The sequence below is a fragment of the Doryrhamphus excisus genome, linkage group LG10 (assembly GCF_037039965.1).
Source record: "Doryrhamphus excisus strain RoL-2023G ecotype Guam linkage group LG10, RoL_Dexc_Guam_v1.1, whole genome shotgun sequence".
Classification (NCBI taxonomy): Eukaryota; Metazoa; Chordata; class Actinopteri; order Syngnathiformes; family Syngnathidae; genus Doryrhamphus; species Doryrhamphus excisus.
In genome coordinates this window covers 790,490-811,789 of record NC_136366.1, presented here as the reverse complement: position 1 = coordinate 811,789, position 21,300 = coordinate 790,490, and the positions used below count along the sequence as shown (strand labels likewise).

Below are 21,300 nucleotides of genomic sequence, written 5' to 3'. Positions count from 1 at the left end.
AATGACACTACAAAGCCAAGCTTTGTGCTCAAGATGCTAAAAAAAACTAACATCCGCAATCAGACTTAATTGGTCCCCCCGACGGTGATTATCAACTTACTTTGTCAAGTCCGGTTTTCGGCTTTGTTTCGGAGTGTGCGTTCACATGAAGGGGGTTTTTGACCTCATATTATTCTACTTCCGCTCAATGTTTTTTTTTTTTTTTTACAGTAGTTGTCTCACAAGGGATGTTTGGTACCAGGCTAAGTCGAAGTCATTTCATTGGAATCGCATATCAAACCGCTTCAAAAGCCACCTGAGTACAGTCTGAATAGACATCAGGGATGGATTTGAGCGTGCCGTTGTGAATGATGTCTAATGGTTGAACACGGAACACTCCCCGCGCCTCAACTGCTTCAATCACCTCACATTTACATTTTTCATGGATTCACACTGCAGCTGATTGCCTCTAATTTTAGTCTGGAGTAGAAGTTCCATCGAAGACGTAGAGCTGTGAGTCTTTAGATAATCGAATGCCAGTTAAATGATCTGCGGTGGACGCCGACTGAAATGGAGGCTAAATGGCAACACAAAAGGCGCTTTATCTGAAGCTCATTACCCGCCACTCAATTCCCACCAGACCTTCTCGTGCTTCATGCTGAGCACTTTCCTGGCGGGAGAGTGATTGCAACATTTTGCTCGACATGCTCTCACCCCTCTTTTTCATTGTTTCCTGTCTCCTCCCAACCTCACACGCCATTTCTGCCTCCGCTCTCCCCCGGAATTCTTCCAGTCTCCTTTTCTGCGCCTTGCAGGCGTTCAATTGCCATTGTGTCGCATGCGTAACTACAACACTTGGACGGTAAAGAAGAGTGTTTATTCACATTCAAACAACAATGAATGATAGGAGAGGATACTTTATAGATCGCCAAGAGAAATTGACTGAATAAGCACCGTTATGAATCATACACAAGCATGTCATCCAGAAAAACAACAATCCAACAACACAAAAAAGTACGGAAATGAAAAGTGAATCAGAGCGGCAGCAGAAAGCAGTGATGTCGGATGTCGTTTGGCCAAGGAGAAGTGGATGCCTACGCGTTTCTCTGCCAAGGCTCGATGTACTCGAGACCCAGATGAGCAAATATGTCCTCTTCAGTCGTCGCTGCCAGGAACTCTCTCTACCAAGGAGACAAACAAGTACAAAGTCAGGAGCAAAAGCACAAATGTGTGAAATCTGACACACTTCCAGTATGCATGACCATGACTTGCACTCACACATCCACCCATTTTTTATATTGCTCGTCCCCATTGGTGTCATGGGTAAGCTGGAGCCTATCCCAGCTGCTTTTGGTCAAGATGTAGGATGTGGAAAAAAAAATAAATAAATATATATATATATATTTGAAAAATATAAAATATAAAAACAGCAAAAATGAAAGAAGTTCATTCTAATATTGCATCTATAATCACAAAAATGTATGCCATATTTTCTAGAATCAAAATTTTTTAAAAAGTCTTAATATTATGAGACAGAGACACAACAAAATGAAATTTGATTATTTTCAAAAATTAGGTTGGGGAAAAACTTACAATATTAAGGGAATAAAGCCAAACAATATTATGGGAGTAAAGTCAAAATATTATTAGACATTTACAAAGATTATTTAATATTTTAAAAATGAAATAAAAACAGCAAAAATGAAAAAAGGTCATACTACTATTGCATTTATATCACAAAAATATATGCAATTTTTTCTAAAATCTCATTTTTGAAAAAGTCTTCATAAGTATGAGAAAGAGATAAAAACAAAATAAAGTTTGATTTTTTTCAAAAATTAGGATGGGGAACAACTTATTAAATATTATTAATAAAGATTATTTATATTTGAAAAATGAAATAAAAACAGCAAAAATGAAAACAAAAGTGCATACTAATATTGCATCTATATCACTAAAATATATGCCATTTTTTCTTCAAATATGTATAATTTCTTATACAAAATATCCAAGAGAAGAAAAAGAAACAAAAACCAAAAAAAAACGGTCGCCAGCCGGTCGCAGAGCACAAGCGGAGAAGCAATGGGGAGCCATCAAGCGGATGGAGTTGTGGTTTACTTGTAGACCCGACACTACGCACCGAATCCTTAACAAAGAGCCACAAAATCATGGGTGACAAAGTTCAGCTCGTGGCTCATTTGTAATTGGCCTCAGGCGCACTGCAGAAACAAACAAAACTTTTCCAAAAATGGTAAAAATATAGAAAAATGCACAATGACAACTAAAGTGAAATGTTGACCTCAACAAGAAATAATACCAATCTTTCTTTAACAGTCCTTTCCATAAAATATAGACCAAATTATTGGAGAGAGGGGACAGATCTTGTCTTAGTTCATGGCCAACGCCAGTGATCTTGGGCTAAATCAAATTGATTTAGAATCTGCAATGCATATTTTTTTATTTAGTACGCCGAGACAACCGATGGACAAAGAAAACATGCAAACTTCACACAAAGATGCCCAAATAGAGATTTGAATCCTGACGACGAGACCCCCATGTGAACTTACATTTAAACAAATACATTACAGTAGAACCTATAAAGTCGGATGCAAATTACACAATTTTTGAAAAAATTCACACCACCAACATATTTGCGAGACCAATCAGAGCAGCAATCCATTAATTCTTTTGTTGTCTTTCTTTGGTTAGGACATTTTTGCAACCCTTCCTACACACCAGGCTCAACAAGCTGTGATAAAATAATAAAAAAAAGTGAGAAGTATAAGTAAAAAATGCCCCAGGAGTTATATTACGTAAAAAAACGTGCATTCAAAGCAGTAAGATGCAACATTTTTGTCCAGCTTCAGCGTTTGCATTTCAGGTTAGACACAGCATTTTGTTGTTTTTAGCTTCACACAGCACAAACTGTTTTCTTTTTACACAAAAATCATTTTCAAAAGTTCAACATTTGTCCAACACTGTTTGTCACATAGCTAACATGCACGATCGCATTTGAGCATCCAGCTTTCACCCCACCAACACCGCAACCTTGCTGCAAGTGATATCCCCACTCAACAGATGAGTATATTCCCTGACAAATCACCACCAGGCTATTAACTGCTGGCTGTCTACCAACGCCACGTTATGGAGGTTATGTCTCCAAAAGAGTGGTGACGAGGTCTGACTCACCTTGGGGAGTCAGACCGACCGCCTGCAGAGAGAACGAGCCGTGATTTTGACACATCCTGCCTTCAAGTGCTAAACTGGACCTGACATGTTGCAAAAAGATGGGAGGAAAAGCCAAACGAATGCCAGCCAACACTGTCAGCTGAAGGCAGGCTAACAGTAACTGGGAACAACGAGTCTTCAGCCAAGAGAGGAAGGATCACTACCAGGCATAGCAGCTTGTTACATATAATGCAAAGGACAGACTGGCCACCAGGCAGGGAAGTGTGAGTGCATCACCTCCTGTTTGGATTTATTTACAATTTTATTGGTCAAAAGTTGAAGCATCACCACAATGTGTATTTATGGAATTGTTTAAAAAATCATGCATGGATCAGAACATTTCTCTGAAATTTCTAGTTTTGAATGTTTATTATATGGACATCAGTCATGGTCATGGTGTTGGAATAAAATGTAGATAGAATGAATATAATGTTAGTTATCACCCTTATATCCATTTGCTTAGACAGTAGAAAGAGTGTTTGAATGTGTTGAAGAAGTTCCCATGTTCCCGTGACCCTGATCAGAGACCCCCAGCTACCCCCCAGGTCCTGGAGGTGCCTGGATGCGCCAACAGCGACCCTGCAGAAGTTCATGTTAATCCTGCAAGAATGTGTCAAGATAAGAAGTCATAAAACAATAAAAGTAATTACTCTCACATACATACACACACATAGACAACCAAATACAGCTCATGTAACTGACCCCCCCCTTAGAGTTGCACGACCATGTAGTAGGGACAACCAAAAGAGAATAAAAAGCGAGGAACGTGAACTACATCTATATATGTTGTTTCGCTCTCCTCGCTGCGAGTAACTTTGAATATTATTGTCTGTCTCTTTTGTATTTAAGTGTTTTTGCAAGTGTCACAGGAGTTTGAACCTGACACATGGTGTGTAATAAATGTTCCTGTGATGTTATATTATTGGTGACATGCTGACAAGTTGACATTGTGAAATTGACACCAAGCGGCAGGCACTATGATTCAACTGGGTGTGCAGTGTGATTGTAGGCAGGCATGATCCTGGCAGCCTCAGGATCGGGGAATTTTTATAAAAAATCTTAAAAATGATGAAAAATACATTTACAATACAGTTTCATGGACAAATGAATATTGCTTTTGTGTTATCACACACCACATTTTTATCCCAATTGTTTTCTACAGTAGATATATAATAGAAATAACAACAGAAATAGATTGAACATGATGACTTGCATGAAAGAAGTCATACAATCATCGTGTTTTTCATCATGTTACATTTCTGGATATCTTCCATCCCTAATCAACATCATCTTCAAGGAAGATTTTTCCGTTCTTTGGAGATTGTGTTTGATGTCTGTAGGTGTGATAGCATTGATGAAAAATGTATCAACTCATTTCAAAGGGTGAAACTTCTACAGTGATCTGACTTTTGATGATTGCAGCCCTGGCGGACTTGTAGGACACATTTATCTTTGCAGCAGTAAAACTTGGAGCCATAACTATAAAAAAAAGACCTCAGCTGTAATATATTTTCATTATCCTTAAAGGTCCACCTCTTAAAGCGAGTTTACGCTCACACTGTTTATGTTTATGTCATACTCTTTTTGCACAAAATATTCAATCAGTGCAGTTAGGAGAAATATAACATTTTTTGTTGTTTTAAGAAAACTGTGTTGTGGGGTTGAAAATGATATTACAGTTTACGGCCTTTAGCTTTCACCGAGCTCATCACCTTGGCCCCATTTATTGGTCTCGCTACTCAAATGATATCACACACATATCACAGCCGTACCGTATTAAATTCCCAAGTGATAAAAGGTTGAGGCTTTGAGAAGGAGGGGAAGGAAACTTGAAAAAGAAGAGCATGATGGGATTTTTAGTAAATCCACTTCTACTACAAAACACAGAAGTGCCAATTGTCCAGTGGAAACATGGGGCCGTTTGAGGAATAGGCGAACACACAAGATGAGATTTTTAGCATTCCCACTTTAGCCATTGTCATGGATCAGGACTAAAGGCCTTTCTTTGCCGGACTCTTCACTTTTTGCGATTCTTAAATTCCCTACTTACACCCTCAGGGATGTGCTAATTTATTTACTTCGAACAGCACTTTGTGTCCGGGAACCTTATGTGCCTCAGGATTCCTCACCTTGGGCAAACATCGGAACACTGCACTTGAAAATGCATCAAAGTTGTATTTTTTGTATGTGAGGAGAGAGCTTGGGAGGTTGAGGTTAGGCCAGGGGTGGGCAAACTTTTTGACTCACGGGCCGCATTGATATGACAAAATTTACAGGGGGGGGGGCAGACTATATATTTTACACGTAACAGTCCACCTGGTATTATTGTATCTGTAAAATTGTCATTATTTATTATTTTATATTTATATTTAAATATTTAAAAAATAATAAAATATTATAATAATTACAATAAAATTAAAATAATAATTATATTATTATTATGTAAAATATGCAAATATAACAATAATATTATATATAATTAATATAATAATTAGCATTAATATAATAATTATAATAATCATAATAGTTCTAATAATTATTATAATAATCTAATAATCCAATAATAATAATAATAATAATTATTATTATTATTATGTGCTTGTGTCCCTTTTTTCAGGAGCACTTTGTAAACAACAGACCATGTCAAAAAACGAAATTTATAAAACCATCAAAAGGTTGGCTCAGGCCATGATGCCAGGTTGTATGTTGAGTTTAAATGAAATACTTTGGAAAGATTGGGCGGGCCGTATTCAAACACTTGGCGGGCCGGATGTGGCCCCCGGGCTGTAGTTTGCCCACCCCTGGGTTAGGCACTAGCATCTTTCGGAGAGACAGAAGTATTATAACTTTACCTTCACTTACAGGCACAAGTCACAGTCGAGGCCGGTTGTACGGTCCTTGGGCCCACTTCACCACCAAAATCCACATCACCAAGATTTCAATCCCTGATAGCTTAAGAGTTGTGCTGCAAGACCATTTGACAGCCCAGGTTTTTAGATTGACCGCCTGGTGTTCTCGACTCTCTTTGGCTGAACCATATGAGTTACACGTGTACACGCATGCACAGAGCAGCTGTAGAGTAATTGCAATATTATTGCTCCACGTAAGTACTTAATGATGACCAACACTTGTCATAATAAGTACAATACAACAGACGGAACATTTGCTCATCCGTGACTCTGTTAGTGTGCATGACAAAGATGTCGAAATAGGACTGGAAATAGTCGACCAGGTCGGGCAAATTGCCGTAATACAACAGCAAATGGAGCGTAGCTTGAATGTTCAATGTGAGGACAGGAAAGCGAGTGGAATCTCGTCCAAGTCGAGCTAGCATGGTACAGATAGCCTGTAAAGTAATGCTAATTTTCAGAGATGGTTGAGTATTGACCGAGGTATTCAAAACTGAACCGGGCAGTGGTCGTACCAATTCTTGCCCAGGGTGGCGTTCTCAAAGGGGAACCATGGAGGGGAAAGAAAAATACATCGATTTTTTAAGGATCCACATTCAAAGATATCACTGCAACGGGCCAACCATGCTACTGAGGTGTTGGCTAAGTGTCTAAATAAATATCTGTGGGAGTCTGTCAGGTTTTTTTTTAGCACATGTGAAACCTGTGACACCCGACTGCAGTGAATCAAGTACTCGATTGACTCATAAAATCCGAGTTTACCATCAGTAACACACAGCTTTAAACTTGTTTTGGTCCCAAAAAGAGGACACGGTCATCTACTTGAATTTCATGCTGGCTAGTGAGTACTAATCATGTATCAAATACTTTATACATCAAAATTCACCGCCCTTACCTTGTCAATATATTAATAAATGGAGCTAAATACTGCATGTACGTACATGTATGTGTGAAATGAAAGCGTCGTGTGTCAGTGTCCTTGACTTAATAAGCTGTTAATCAGCTACATGTTTCTCTGTCCTCCGCATAATGACGTCCCTGGTGGGTGTGAACACGTTCGAGTCCCTGAAAAACATCTGCCTCCTCTCTGCCACCCGTCATCCTCTGTGTGCCACCCGGCCCAAAGCTTGATGGATGGGGCAGATGGACATGGCGGCTTGCCCGATGCACAACCGACACAACACAGATAGCCCGAAAGAAAGAGATGGAAGGAAAAAAATAGATTTCTGCTCAGCATGTCTATCGGGAAGACTTTGAGTGACAGCGTCATGTAGCAAACTGGCATTCTTTCAAAAAAAATACAGTAAGTTGGGGCTATCTTTGAAAAATATTGATTTTTAATAGTCAAATCTAATTTTTGTTGTTTATTTTTGCGTGACAAATAAACAGATCTCATTTGAAACTTTTTTCACCTCAAAAAAAGGGTCTAAAATTAGGGATGAGCCAGATACTCGTTATAAATAAGTATCCATTACAGATGGATTATTGACAGATACGGGTATGAAATGAGTACATTTCATAAATATAAGAAAATGTATTCACTCGTCACGCTCTGTGATTGGCAAGTCACACACAGCGACCGCCCATACCGAGACGGCGGCAGCCACAGAGGAGCGAAGCGGCGCCTCCTTCACGTACACGGTACAATTGGGAAGTTGAATTGTATTTGGTCTCATTGCATTAAGTCATCATAAAACAATTGTGCTATTTACAATATAAGAATTTTGCTAATTTTCAGTTGGCGGTACACAAGACAATGGTAACGACCGATTGACTGGCCACAACATTAGGTACACATACACGGTAGCTGCATCAAACACTACCTGTAAGGTTATGGTGAAATATTAAGTGTACTAATAAATACCTAATACATACATCCAGGATCCATCACGCCTTTTGTGTAGAAACCCGCACACACACAGGGAGAACAAGCGGAGATTCGAACCCAGGTATTCCCAATCTCCTGACTGTGTAGCCTACATGCTAACCACTAAACCACCGTGCAACCCGATTAAATCCTCATGAAATAAAAAAGTAATATAAACAGAATGTATTTTATTTGCTATTAATTTCTCACCCTGTCTTACAGGAGTCTCCAGTTCGAGTCTTGGAAGGGCTACACCCGCCAAGGACCTTCATGCCGACTCAGAGGAAAGTAAATATTAGCCATGAACGTAATGTGGCGGTAAAACAGGTCACTTGAAATGATGAACATCACCGCCACCATATAGTACCACAATGCAAGTGCTTACTTTGCAGGGATACTTTGAACTACATGCAGCCTAATTAACTTGATTTTTTTAGCAGTAAGGGAGTTTGTCTCAGTCTCGCTGCTCTCAAACAATCAATCATTCATGGGAAAACAGTCTGAGACCAGCAGTCATTTATTTCTCAAGAGACCTACCATGAAAAATTGTTTGGCCCCTTTCTCCTTTTGCATTTTTGTCTCACTTGAATGTTTCATATCATCAAACAAATTAAAATCTTAGTCAATGACAATACAAATGAACATAAAATGCATTATTTTCAATGAAAATGAAACTTTTTGTTAAAGGAGAACAACAACTTCCAAAGAACTACAGGCCTCACTTGCCTCAGTTAAGGTCAGTATTCCAGAAAACATTTTGATAATCATCAAGATCTTTGGGAAAAACACTTTTATCTGCTGAGACCATCATACCAGCAGTAAAATATGGTGGTGGTAGTGTGGCCTGAGGCTTGCTGTGGTAAATGCAGGGTCAGGCAAAATGATCTGACACATTTGTAGGTTAAATAAAAGGCAAATAAAGTAAAGAAACAAAAAAGTATGTTTTGGGAAAATACTTTTGTCTGCCGAGACCATCATACCATCAGTAAAATATGGTGGTGGTAGTGTGGCCTGAGGCTGGTTTGCTGCTTCAGGACCAGGAAGACTTGCTGTGATAAATAAAGAGTCAGGCAAACTGATCTGATACATTTGTAGGTTAAATAAAAGGCAAATAAAGTAAAACAAAAAAGCATTTTTATTTTGGAAAAGTACATATAATGCCATTTTCTCTGTTTCTTTATAATGCCATTGTTTTTGGTTTCTTTTTCAGTTGCTGCCATGAATTGGACTGGTGAGTATCGTGCGTTCATTGTGGAAGCATTTATCAAAACAAAAATCTGTAACTGCAACACAACCAGAGTTCCGTTTGCATTTCCATTTTGGTAGCCATGATCCTGTAGCAGCTCCAAACACCATCTTGTTATGGGTTACCAACTTCAGAGCTACTGGATCTGCACTGAAACCAAAATCAACCGACCGACCTCGTACCGCCAGAACTGATTTAATTTTGAAAAGACAATGAAACAGAACGGCATGATATGTACTTTTTTGTTTCTTTACTTACTTTATTTGCCTTTTATTTAACCTACAAATGTGTCAGATCATTTTGCCTGACCCTGTAGAACCATGAATTCTGCTGTCTACCAAAAAAAGACAATATCCGGCCATCTGTTTGTGACCTTAAACTGAAACCAACTTGGGTTCTGCAGCAGGACAATGATCCAAAACAATGTTATTCAAAATTATCCAAAATTCAATGTTATTCCAAAGCCAAGAAGGAATCTTTATACTCAGACTTCGGTGAAAGAGGATGTTATCGTTGATGTTATTGGGGTCCGCAGTGGCTGGATAGGTCGACCAAGTCATGTGGGTTAGCGATTCCAGCACTGCTTCCTTTTGTTGTGTCCCTGCAGAAGACATTTCACCCACGTTGCCTCCAGTGCTGCCCACACTGGTGTACGACAGTGAATGAATGTTTGATGGTGGTCGGAGAGGCCATGCTGACTCTGCAGTATACCCAAGGGGCAGGTGTGACTACAGACGTAGCTTGCCACAATAACCAGCGTGTGACTATAGAGTGAAAGAAAAATGGGTTTGGGCTACATGGGCCTCAAAAGGCGTCATGTAAATACAATCCATCATTATTTGGAGGACAAAAGCCAGATTGATCAAATAATGTTAGCTATGTTGTTTTGTTTGCTGCCCAACTCTGCTTTTTCTGTCTTGGTTGTTATCGTTCCACAGTGACAACAAAATCCTTCAGATCATCTCGAAATTGTTTCATGTGGACAGCGCCATATATTAAAAGGCTGTCACAGGCAGATAAAGTGCAAAGTCGATTTTTTTGCCCATGCTAGTAGTAGCCGCGCAATCGCCTTTCTCTTGTCTTCAACTCAGCAGGAGCTCGGTTCAAAGGACAGCCACAGCAACCAGAGAGGGCACACACACCTCACTAATCACACCAGCAATTAGTGTAAGCATCATAAAGCACGGCTGCTAATAAAGCAGCTATTGGCTTCCGCGCTATTGTCACTATCCAACCTTCCTTGGCTCGCTAATCAGCCTGTAAAGCAGGCAGGAGGCCAATAAATAATGAATTCTTCATCAGAAACATCTGAATTCCCACTACAAATATGCAAATGTGTCTCTCCGCTCCTGTGGAGGAGCAAACATTTGCAAATGAAAATTGTTTAGTGGATTTGGCTGCCCGAATGTAATAGCCAGCAATAACAATGACTATTAGAGAAACCAAAATGCCTAATGCTTTCAGTCTCCTGAAAATGGGAACAAAACACTGGCAATTGGGGACACGCTATTATCATAATATACTTGCAAAATATCCTGATAATTGTTCATAATCATAGTCATTCTTTACTTAAAGCCTACACTCCCCGTCAGGTGATGAATTAACTGGTGGCTGGTGATCGATTCAAATAATTAATCGTGATTAATTGCATCTGTGATTGGCTGGTGTACCCCGCCTCTCGCCCGGAGACAGCTGGGATAGAAAATGGATGGATTAATTGCATTTTGTCCATAGTTAACTCATATTTAATCACAGTTAATCCCAGATAGAAATAAGTTTTATCTATAAGTAGGGATGTAAATGTCTTGATATGCATCAAGATACACTGGTTGAGATATTAAAAATATTTTATAAAATAAAATAAAATAAAATAAAATAAAATAAAATAAAATAAAATAAAATAAAATAAATTAAATTAAATTAAATTAAATTAAATTAAATTAAATTAAATTAAATTAAATTAAATTAAATTGCTGTGTGGCATTCGTATGTTCTCCCTTTAAAACTGGTAAAACTTTGTTTGGCTTTGTTTGGTTTGAAATAAGCTATGAAAATAAATGTGGTAGCTCTTGGCGATTTTGTAAACATATCTCTCACAAGAAAAAACCTTGGTGGCCCCTAATCTACAGTAACCAGGAGTGCATGTAAACATTTGCAGTGCATGTACGTAAATGATTGGTATTGGTATCGGTATCGTCCGATTACACTCATGGATTAATGATGATCGGAACATCGCTATTATGTATGTTCATATGCATCCAACCATCCAGCAAACACCAATAGAGAAAAAAGTCAGTTTTTCCAATTGATTGTAGCGTATTTATCACTGTTTAATTCTGTGTAGTCGATCCAGGTTGTTTCACGTATTCAGCCAATGTAAACACATCGCTACTAAATCTGAATTGGCCACCGTAGATCTGCAGTGTAAAACATTTTGAAGCATCACGTAAAGGTTGAAGAACCGAGCTTTCAGTTGGATAGGGACTCTCCATCATTTGGACCGGCACAGAACCCCGCTCTAATGATAGCAGCAAATTAACTTTCTCCCTTGCACCAAGCCCCATGAATAATTAACTGGTTTGTTGAGCAGGGAGCAGGAGCTTTCATGACCATTATGGGTATTCACTGTGCCGAGGTTAAGCATTCCGGCTGCACGTTGCATACGAGGAAAATCTAAAGCCAAATGATCACCATTCATCCAGTAAGCACTTAAGTATGTTTGTTCTGCTCTTAGGGCGGACTCGTACTCGGCTGTCTGTACCATGGGTCTCTTTCCTGGCCCCTCCTGGCCGTTTGCCCGTCCCTTCACTTCCATACTGTAATTTCCTTGACTTTGTGGATAGTTACTTGAAGTCGTTGTGATTATGTCTACAGTGGAAGTTCATTACTTGCAACTGCATGAATTGAATGACTGGATGTACTGGTTAAAATGAAGAATTTGTGAGGAGCCAATACAGCCAAATACAGTTGCATGCACACGCGTGACCAATTACGTCATGCCCTAGTCCACCTCATCCAATTGTGCCTCATCCAATTGGGAGTGAATCAGTCCTGTGAAGTCGGCCCAAGCACGACACAAACGGCCTGAGTCATTTGAATGACTGTGCCTGAAGTGATCTGCATACTAGTACCAGATTTTCACAGACTATATGTCTCAGTTTTTTCATAATTTGGCATGTACTGCGACTTCGAGTCAGGGGCAATATTTGCTGTATAACTATATATTCTGCTCCTGTATGAGCCTCCGTCTTTGAGGAGTTGTTGATGGAGAATTCTATGAATTCAGTGATGTGGGATGAGATCGAGAGTTTGGTGAACTTAACTGTCACCGGTAACTTACTTGTTGGACTCAGTGGCTTATGTTAGTTCAGTGATGTGGGATGAGATCGGGAGCTTGGTGAAGTTAACGGTCACCGGTAACTTACTTGTTGGACTCAGTGGCTTATGTTAGTTCAGTGATGTAGAATGAGATCGGGAGCTTGGTGAACTTAACGGTCACCGGTAACTTACTTGTTGGACTTGCTGGCTTATGTTAGTTCAGTGATGTGGGATGAGATCGGGAGCTTGGTGAAGTTAACTGTCACCGGTAACTTACTTGTTGGACTCAGTGGCTTATGTTAGTTCAGTGATGTGGGATGAGATCGGGAGCTTGGTGAACTTAACGGTCACTGGTAACTTACTTGTTGGACTTGCTGGCTTATGTTAGTTCAGTGATGTAGAATGAGATCGGGAGCTTGGTGAAGTTAACGGTCACCGGTATCTTACTTGTTGGACTCGCTGGCTTATGTTAGTTCAGTGATGTAGAATGAGATCGGGAGCTTGGTGAAGTTAACGGTCGCCGGTAACTTACTTGTTGGACTCGCTGGCTTATGTTAGTTCAGTGATGTAGAATGAGATCGGGAGCTTGGTGAAGTTAACGGTCACCGGTATCTTACTTGTTGGACTCGCTGGCTTATGTTAGTTCAGTGATGTAGAATGAGATCGGGAGCTTGGTGAAGTTAACGGTCACCGGTAACTTACTTGTTGGACTCAGTGGCTTATGTTAGTTCAGTGATGTGGGATGAGATCGGGAGCTTGGTGAAGTTAACGGTCACCGGTAACTTACTTGTTGGACTCAGTGGCTTATGTTAGTTCAGTGATGTGGGATGAGATCGGGAGCTTGGTGAACTTAACGGTTGCCGGTAACTTACTTGTTGGACTCGCTGGCTTATGTTAGTTCAGTGATGTAGAATGAGATCGGGAGCTTGGTGAAGTTAACGGTCGCCGGTAACTTACTTGTTGGACTCGCTGGCTTATGTTAGTTCAGTGATGTGGGATGAGATCGGGAGCTTGGTGAACTTAACGGTCACCGGTAACTTACTTGTTGGACTTGCTGGCTTATGTTAGTTCAGTGATGTAGAATGAGATCGGGAGCTTGGTGAAGTTAACGGTCGCCGGTAACTTACTTGTTGGACTCGCTGGCTTATGTTAGTTCAGTGATGTAGAATGAGATCGGGAGCTTGGTGAAGTTAACGGTCACTGGTAACTTACTTGTTGGACTTGCTGGCTTATGTTAGTTCAGTGATGTAGAATGAGATCGGGAGCTTGGTGAAGTTAACGGTCACCGGTATCTTACTTGTTGGACTCGCTGGCTTATGTTAGTTCAGTGATGTGGGATGAGATCGGGAGCTTGGTGAACTTAACGGTCACCGGTAACTTACTTGTTGGACTTGCTGGCTTATGTTAGTTCAGTGATGTAGAATGAGATCGGGAGCTTGGTGAAGTTAACGGTCGCCGGTAACTTACTTGTTGGACTCGCTGGCTTATGTTAGTTCAGTGATGTAGAATGAGATCGGGAGCTTGGTGAAGTTAACGGTCACTGGTAACTTACTTGTTGGACTTGCTGGCTTATGTTAGTTCAGTGATGTAGAATGAGATCGGGAGCTTGGTGAAGTTAACGGTCACCGGTATCTTACTTGTTGGACTCGCTGGCTTATGTTAGTTCAGTGATGTAGAATGAGATCGGGAGCTTGGTGAAGTTAACGGTCGCCGGTAACTTACTTGTTGGACTCGCTGGCTTATGTTAGTTCAGTGATGTAGAATGAGATCGGGAGCTTGGTGAAGTTAACGGTCACCGGTATCTTACTTGTTGGACTCGCTGGCTTATGTTAGTTCAGTGATGTAGAATGAGATCGGGAGCTTGGTGAAGTTAACGGTCACCGGTAACTTACTTGTTGGACTCAGTGGCTTATGTTAGTTCAGTGATGTGGGATGAGATCGGGAGCTTGGTGAAGTTAACGGTCACCGGTAACTTACTTGTTGGACTCAGTGGCTTATGTTAGTTCAGTGATGTGGGATGAGATCGGGAGCTTGGTGAACTTAACGGTTGCCGGTAACTTACTTGTTGGACTCGCTGGCTTATGTTAGTTCAGTGATGTGGGATGAGATCGGGAGCTTGGTGAACTTAACGGTCACCGGTAACTTACTTGTTGGACTTGCTGGCTTATGTTAGTTCAGTGATGTAGAATGAGATCGGGAGCTTGGTGAAGTTAACGGTCGCCGGTAACTTACTTGTTGGACTCAGTGGCTTATGTTAGTTCAGTGATGTAGAATGAGATCGGGAGCTTGGTGAACTTAACGGTCACCGGTAACTTACTTGTTGGACTTGCTGGCTTATGTTAGTTCAGTGATGTAGAATGAGATCGGGAGCTTGGTGAAGTTAACGGTCACCGGTAACTTACTTGTTGGACTCAGTGGCTTATGTTAGTTCAGTGATGTGGGATGAGATCGGGAGCTTGGTGAAGTTAACGGTCACCGGTAACTTACTTGTTGGACTCAGTGGCTTATGTTAGTTCAGTGATGTGGGATGAGATCGGGAGCTTGGTGAACTTAACGGTTGCCGGTAACTTACTTGTTGGACTCGCTGGCTTATGTTAGTTCAGTGATGTAGAATGAGATCGGGAGCTTGGTGAAGTTAACGGTCGCCGGTAACTTACTTGTTGGACTCGCTGGCTTATGTTAGTTCAGTGATGTGGGATGAGATCGGGAGCTTGGTGAACTTAACGGTCACCGGTAACTTACTTGTTGGACTTGCTGGCTTATGTTAGTTCAGTGATGTAGAATGAGATCGGGAGCTTGGTGAAGTTAACGGTCGCCGGTAACTTACTTGTTGGACTCGCTGGCTTATGTTAGTTCAGTGATGTAGAATGAGATCGGGAGCTTGGTGAAGTTAACGGTCACTGGTAACTTACTTGTTGGACTTGCTGGCTTATGTTAGTTCAGTGATGTAGAATGAGATCGGGAGCTTGGTGAAGTTAACGGTCACCGGTATCTTACTTGTTGGACTCGCTGGCTTATGTTAGTTCAGTGATGTAGAATGAGATCGGGAGCTTGGTGAAGTTAACGGTCGCCGGTAACTTACTTGTTGGACTCGCTGGCTTATGTTAGTTCAGTGATGTAGAATGAGATCGGGAGCTTGGTGAAGTTAACGGTCACCGGTATCTTACTTGTTGGACTCGCTGGCTTATGTTAGTTCAGTGATGTAGAATGAGATCGGGAGCTTGGTGAAGTTAACGGTCACCGGTAACTTACTTGTTGGACTCAGTGGCTTATGTTAGTTCAGTGATGTGGGATGAGATCGGGAGCTTGGTGAAGTTAACGGTCACCGGTAACTTACTTGTTGGACTCAGTGGCTTATGTTAGTTCAGTGATGTGGGATGAGATCGGGAGCTTGGTGAACTTAACGGTTGCCGGTAACTTACTTGTTGGACTCGCTGGCTTATGTTAGTTCAGTGATGTGGGATGAGATCGGGAGCTTGGTGAACTTAACGGTCACCGGTAACTTACTTGTTGGACTTGCTGGCTTATGTTAGTTCAGTGATGTAGAATGAGATCGGGAGCTTGGTGAAGTTAACGGTCGCCGGTAACTTACTTGTTGGACTCAGTGGCTTATGTTAGTTCAGTGATGTAGAATGAGATCGGGAGCTTGGTGAACTTAACGGTCACCGGTAACTTACTTGTTGGACTTGCTGGCTTATGTTAGTTCAGTGATGTAGAATGAGATCGGGAGCTTGGTGAAGTTAACGGTCACCGGTAACTTACTTGTTGGACTCAGTGGCTTATGTTAGTTCAGTGATGTGGGATGAGATCGGGAGCTTGGTGAACTTAACGGTCACCGGTATCTTACTTGTTGGACTCGCTGGCGTATGTTAGTTCAATGATGTAGAATGAGATCGGGAGCTTGGTGAAGTTAACGGTCACCGGTAACTTACTTGTTGGACTCGCTGGCTTATGTTAGTTCAGTGATGTAGAATGAGATCAGGAGCTTGGTGAAGTTAACAGTCGCCGGTAACTTACTTGTTGGACTCGCTGGCTTATGTTAATTTTGTCTATTCAGCCTTCCATGTATGCGCTTTATGGTGTTGTGTAAGACTAAATTGTCTTGAATTATGTGAATATCTTCCATGTCTAGCGCGACTTATGTATATGTATGTTTTTTCATCTTCATGAGACATTTTTTGACTTGTGTGACTTATAGTCGGAACGATATGGTATAATACAAGCAGCAAAATAAAAGTGTGCAAGGTCCGTGAATGGCCTTAATGTTCATCGTTAAAATGTTGATACATTAGAAAAAAGTTCTCCTGCACTCCTGAAATGTTTCAACAAAATGTTAAAGCCCCTCTCATCAAAATTTAATTTAGATTATGATTTATTTAAGCATCCCTCAGGAAGCCGCTATTGTGGTAGAGGACAATAGTTAGGAGCAGTCACTTGGAGCAGACTCTTTCAAAAGGAGCAAAGAGAAGTCATCTCATTTGCCATAATCATCCTGATGCGGAGAGCATTTCAGTCGGAGACACTTGACGTTTTTAAACTGATTTATTTAAAGAGGTTAGACTGTGCTAAAACCTTGGATGAGGTATTTAAGACGAGACACGAGCATTTAATATAACAGCTCAAGGGATGACTGGGAGTAATGTTCCGCTAGAAGCTCCCTTGCAGATCTTTACATGGCACTTTGTTTGCTATAAAAGCATGCTACTATTTCTTAGCTATTAGTCATTTCAATGTAAATATCAATGAACTTGTCTCATAAGTACGTAACGTAAATTTACTGTACTTAACGTAAATAGTAGAGATATTTTAGGGTCGTTTCAGACAAAGTTGCCAGCCTAGAAACATTATTCAATAAATAACCACAGCAAAACATGAAGGTATAGTTTCTTCAAACGATCCCATCTTCACTGAAGGGAACCTTAAATGTTAATTCACCTCATCAATTGTCATTTATATTCATTTAGCATGAAAACTATAAACGTAGGGAAGTCCGATAAAAATTTAGATAGAGTTCCCTTCGCTGATCCCGTAGCCTCAGCGTGAGTGTTGCGCAATGTGGATGTAAACAAAGAATAACAGGAGGGTAAAGGTAACTCAGGGGTTGTTCTTTCATGTTTTAAGGGCTCTAATAATGGTTTAAAAAATTAAAACAACTATGAAAATACTCAGTTTATTAATTTTAAAACCTACTTTGCAGAAATTCACTTATTGCAGTTGAGTCTGGAACCATTTTCCCGCGATACCAAGGGACAAATCTAATTATTTGTAATTATTTACTTCTTCTGTCATACAGGGTTTATTATTTTGACCCGACATTGTTTGTGGGAAGATACCAATATTGGAAATGAAGTGCTGGATATTATCAGTATATTGGAAAGAAAGCCAATATGGAGCGTCTCCACTATTAGGTCAAAGGTGAGCACATGAAGTCAGTGATTACAACATAAAGTTTGAAATAATAAAGTGCAGTCTTAGGTCATGATATAAAATCTGAAGTGAGCACTCCACTTAGCAAGACGCACCCCCTCGCTTTCCCAGTAATGTCGAGTAAAATCACACACGGGCTGCACGGTGACCGCAAGATCAGCTTGAACCTGCCCAGTGATTGTTCATGGGAGTGTTCCTCTAAATAAATCATGGGCCACGCTGAAACAGGAGCCCAGAGTGGAAGCGGTCCTGCACCTCCGCCAGCTCGGTGTCAATTAATGCCATACGACAAGGCAAACACAGTCCGGCATCAGACCTTCCTGAAACCGTCTGCCTTTGAGTCCATCAATAATGGATGGCAATTTGCCCTCTTCAGCTGGGAACTTGATTCATGCTGATCCTGTACCTCGTCCTGTACCTCTCTCATTATATTTGCACCCGCTCATTGCATCTGGTGAATTCAAAGTAGCTGCTGGTATAATACGCTGATATTTCATTCGATTTTTAGTGATACAAAACGTGGCCTCAATAGAAATGATGTACAGTATATCTCCTATATTTGTCTAATTCCAAATTATTACAACATCCCACAGACAAAATCTAGTCTGCAGGTTGCATTATTTTCTTGGCGTGGCTAAGATCAAAGTCAAGCAGCTAGCAATGAAGTGGAGATTCAAGCCTTTGGGACCTTCTATGATCATGGGAAATATGATTTCACTATCGAACGAGAACTACGAGCTGGCAACAACGTCAAGACCTTCAAATTAGTGCTTTACTGAATGTTTAAGTGCTCCTGGACTGCCTCAGCAACAGACCCCAGAATGTCAGGATTAAGGACCACATCTCCTCCTGAACACTGGGACTCCACAGGGGTGTGTCCTCAGCCCACTGACACCATTGTCAAGCTGGCGGATGACATCGCCATCAGAGGCCTGATCAGCAATAACGATGGACCAGCCTACAGAGAGGAGGAGCAATCGGGTCACAACAGCAACCTAAACCTTAACACCAAGAAGACCAAGGATATGGTCTTGGACTTCAGGGGAACAAGGCAAACAGAGCACCCCTTCCCTCTACATTGACGTAGAGGAGGTATAGAGGGTGGAGCGCCTCAAGTTCCTTGGGGTCCACATCTCTAACAACAAACCCCTCACAACCTTTTTTTGTTTTTTTATATTTAAAATTGGGCTGCACGGCGGTCGAGTGGTTTGCGCGCAGACCTCACAGCTAGGAGACCCGAGTTCAATCGTACACTCGGCCATCTCTGTGTGGAGTTTGCATGTTCTCCCCGTGCATGCGTGGCTTTTCTCCGGGTACTCCGGTTTCCTCCCACATTCCAAAAACATGCTAGGTTAATTAGCCACTCCAAATTGTCCATAGGTATGAATGTGAGTGTGAATGGTTGTTTGTCTATATGTGCCCTGGGATTGGCTGGCCACCAGTCCAGGGTTGATCCCACCTCTCGCCTGAAGACAGCTGGGATAGGCTCCAGTAGAGGATAAGCGGTAGAAAATGAATAAATGAATATTTGTATTTTCATATTTCTAACAGCATGTTAAATTAAATTTTTATTTATGTTAAGTAATTATGCCGCAATGGAGAAGTGTCCAACAGGGTTTCATTGTACGACGCGACAGTGACAATAAAGTTTCTATCCTATTCTATTGTAATATCGCAAAATATCTAAAAAAAAAACACCCCTGTTCGATGTGAAGTTAGCATGTGTTTGAGTGTTTTTTCATCGAGTTCTCCATTTTCCTCCTCGTTTTGAAAAAAAAATGCATGTTCGGATAGCTGGAGAATCCAAATTGCCCATAGGCGTGAATGTGAGCATAAATGGTTGCTTTCTATATGTGCCCTGCCATTGGCTGTAATTGCAATCAGGATTGTATTGCACAGCAGAAGGTAAAATATCAGTCAGCATTGAAGCCGCCGAGCCTTGCAATTGGTGTCAAAGTATTTCTGCTGTCGTCTGATTAAAAACACTTTTCTCTTGGAGGTGAGCCGTCGCATAGTTGTTTTCTTTTCAGGTGTGGACATGCGGGTTTCATCCCCATATTGCTCTTGCAAGGATGTAAGTAAAAGCTACTTGATAAGCGTGATAAATGCAGACAAGTGAATCATTGCCTCTGATGGATTATATGCAGCGACTGTATGCGCTATAATGGCTGCAGCGGCAATGGGCAATTTCAAGGTTGTGACATCTACATGTGTTATTTTGTTTTCAAAAATTGCCTTTCTATAGTCAAATCTAGCACGGTTGAGTGTCATTGTTTATTACAATATGTTGTCAATCTAGATGCTCCATTCTTTATTCATATGTGCAAATGTATGAGCGACTCTTTTTTATCCTCACGCCCCTCCAAGGAGAAAATGCTTGTTCACGCCAGCCAATGACACTTATGACAGGCAGGGAACAATATGGATATTCATTTCAGGATACAGTGACTGCACGCAACATTGCTCATAGAGGTCACAGAAACAATTAAGGGACTTTAATGAGGATTATTGGACAATGTGAAAGAGGACGGCAGCTGCATTAATGGTGCAAAGTCATTTGCGAGATTGGAGAAAGCTCATTGTCCGACCATCTGATAACCAGTCAAATCATTTGTCATATAATTACTTATAATTACACCATATATACAGTAAGCATAGAACTATAAATGAGTGAAGACTATATAGTATATAAAATGATGCCTCGCTGCTTCGGGCTGCACGGTCAAGCCGATAAATGGCTAAATATACCAAAATATAAATACAGTAAAGTCTCGTTATATCGATATTCTCGGGAGTCGGAAAAAATACCGATATAACCGGACTATCCATATATCCGATCCTGCGCCGAACTGCATTAAAAGTGGGCGGATCTTTGATATGGCATGTAATTTTCTCCTTGAGTTCATGGATTGCGTATCTAGCATGCTTTTGTACTACAATACATTTTGTACTACAGTAAATGAAAATAAACTTACGCTGTAGTGATTACCGGTTACCGGGACATAATTCACCCCGGAACTATCGATAGGGAAGGTGTTGCCACCCGGAGGGGTAGGCGCGAGGGACGGGTGTTTTCCGCTGTGTGTGCTGCACTCTGGTGGTGGAAGTGTGAAAAATAAAGTTGACTGGAAGCAGCCGTTGGCCGTGTTCTTTTTTGGTATTGAAATCCTTAAGCAAAGATTGATTTAAGCTGCTTTTGTATCGATATAAGCAGACCAAATTGGCTGGCGGGAGATGAAAAGGGCATCGTAGTAACCGGATTATCATAATAACCGTGTATCGTACTAACGGAGCTAATTATATCATAAAAGACTAGAAATTTGCCG

The 21,300-nt window shown here is 40.9% G+C and overlaps 1 protein-coding gene across 1 annotated transcript in view; it reads right to left on the bottom strand.

The window, feature by feature from the left end:
* Positions 1-722: 722 nt before the first annotated feature.
* Positions 723-21,300, bottom strand: part of dntt (deoxynucleotidyltransferase, terminal) — a 78,050-nt gene continuing 57,472 nt past the window's right edge. The window contains exon 11 of the mRNA XM_058064827.2: positions 723-1,160. Coding sequence (XP_057920810.2) covers positions 1,074-1,160 — 87 coding nt within the window. The 3' untranslated portion in view covers positions 723-1,073. The remainder of the gene's footprint in view (positions 1,161-21,300) is intronic.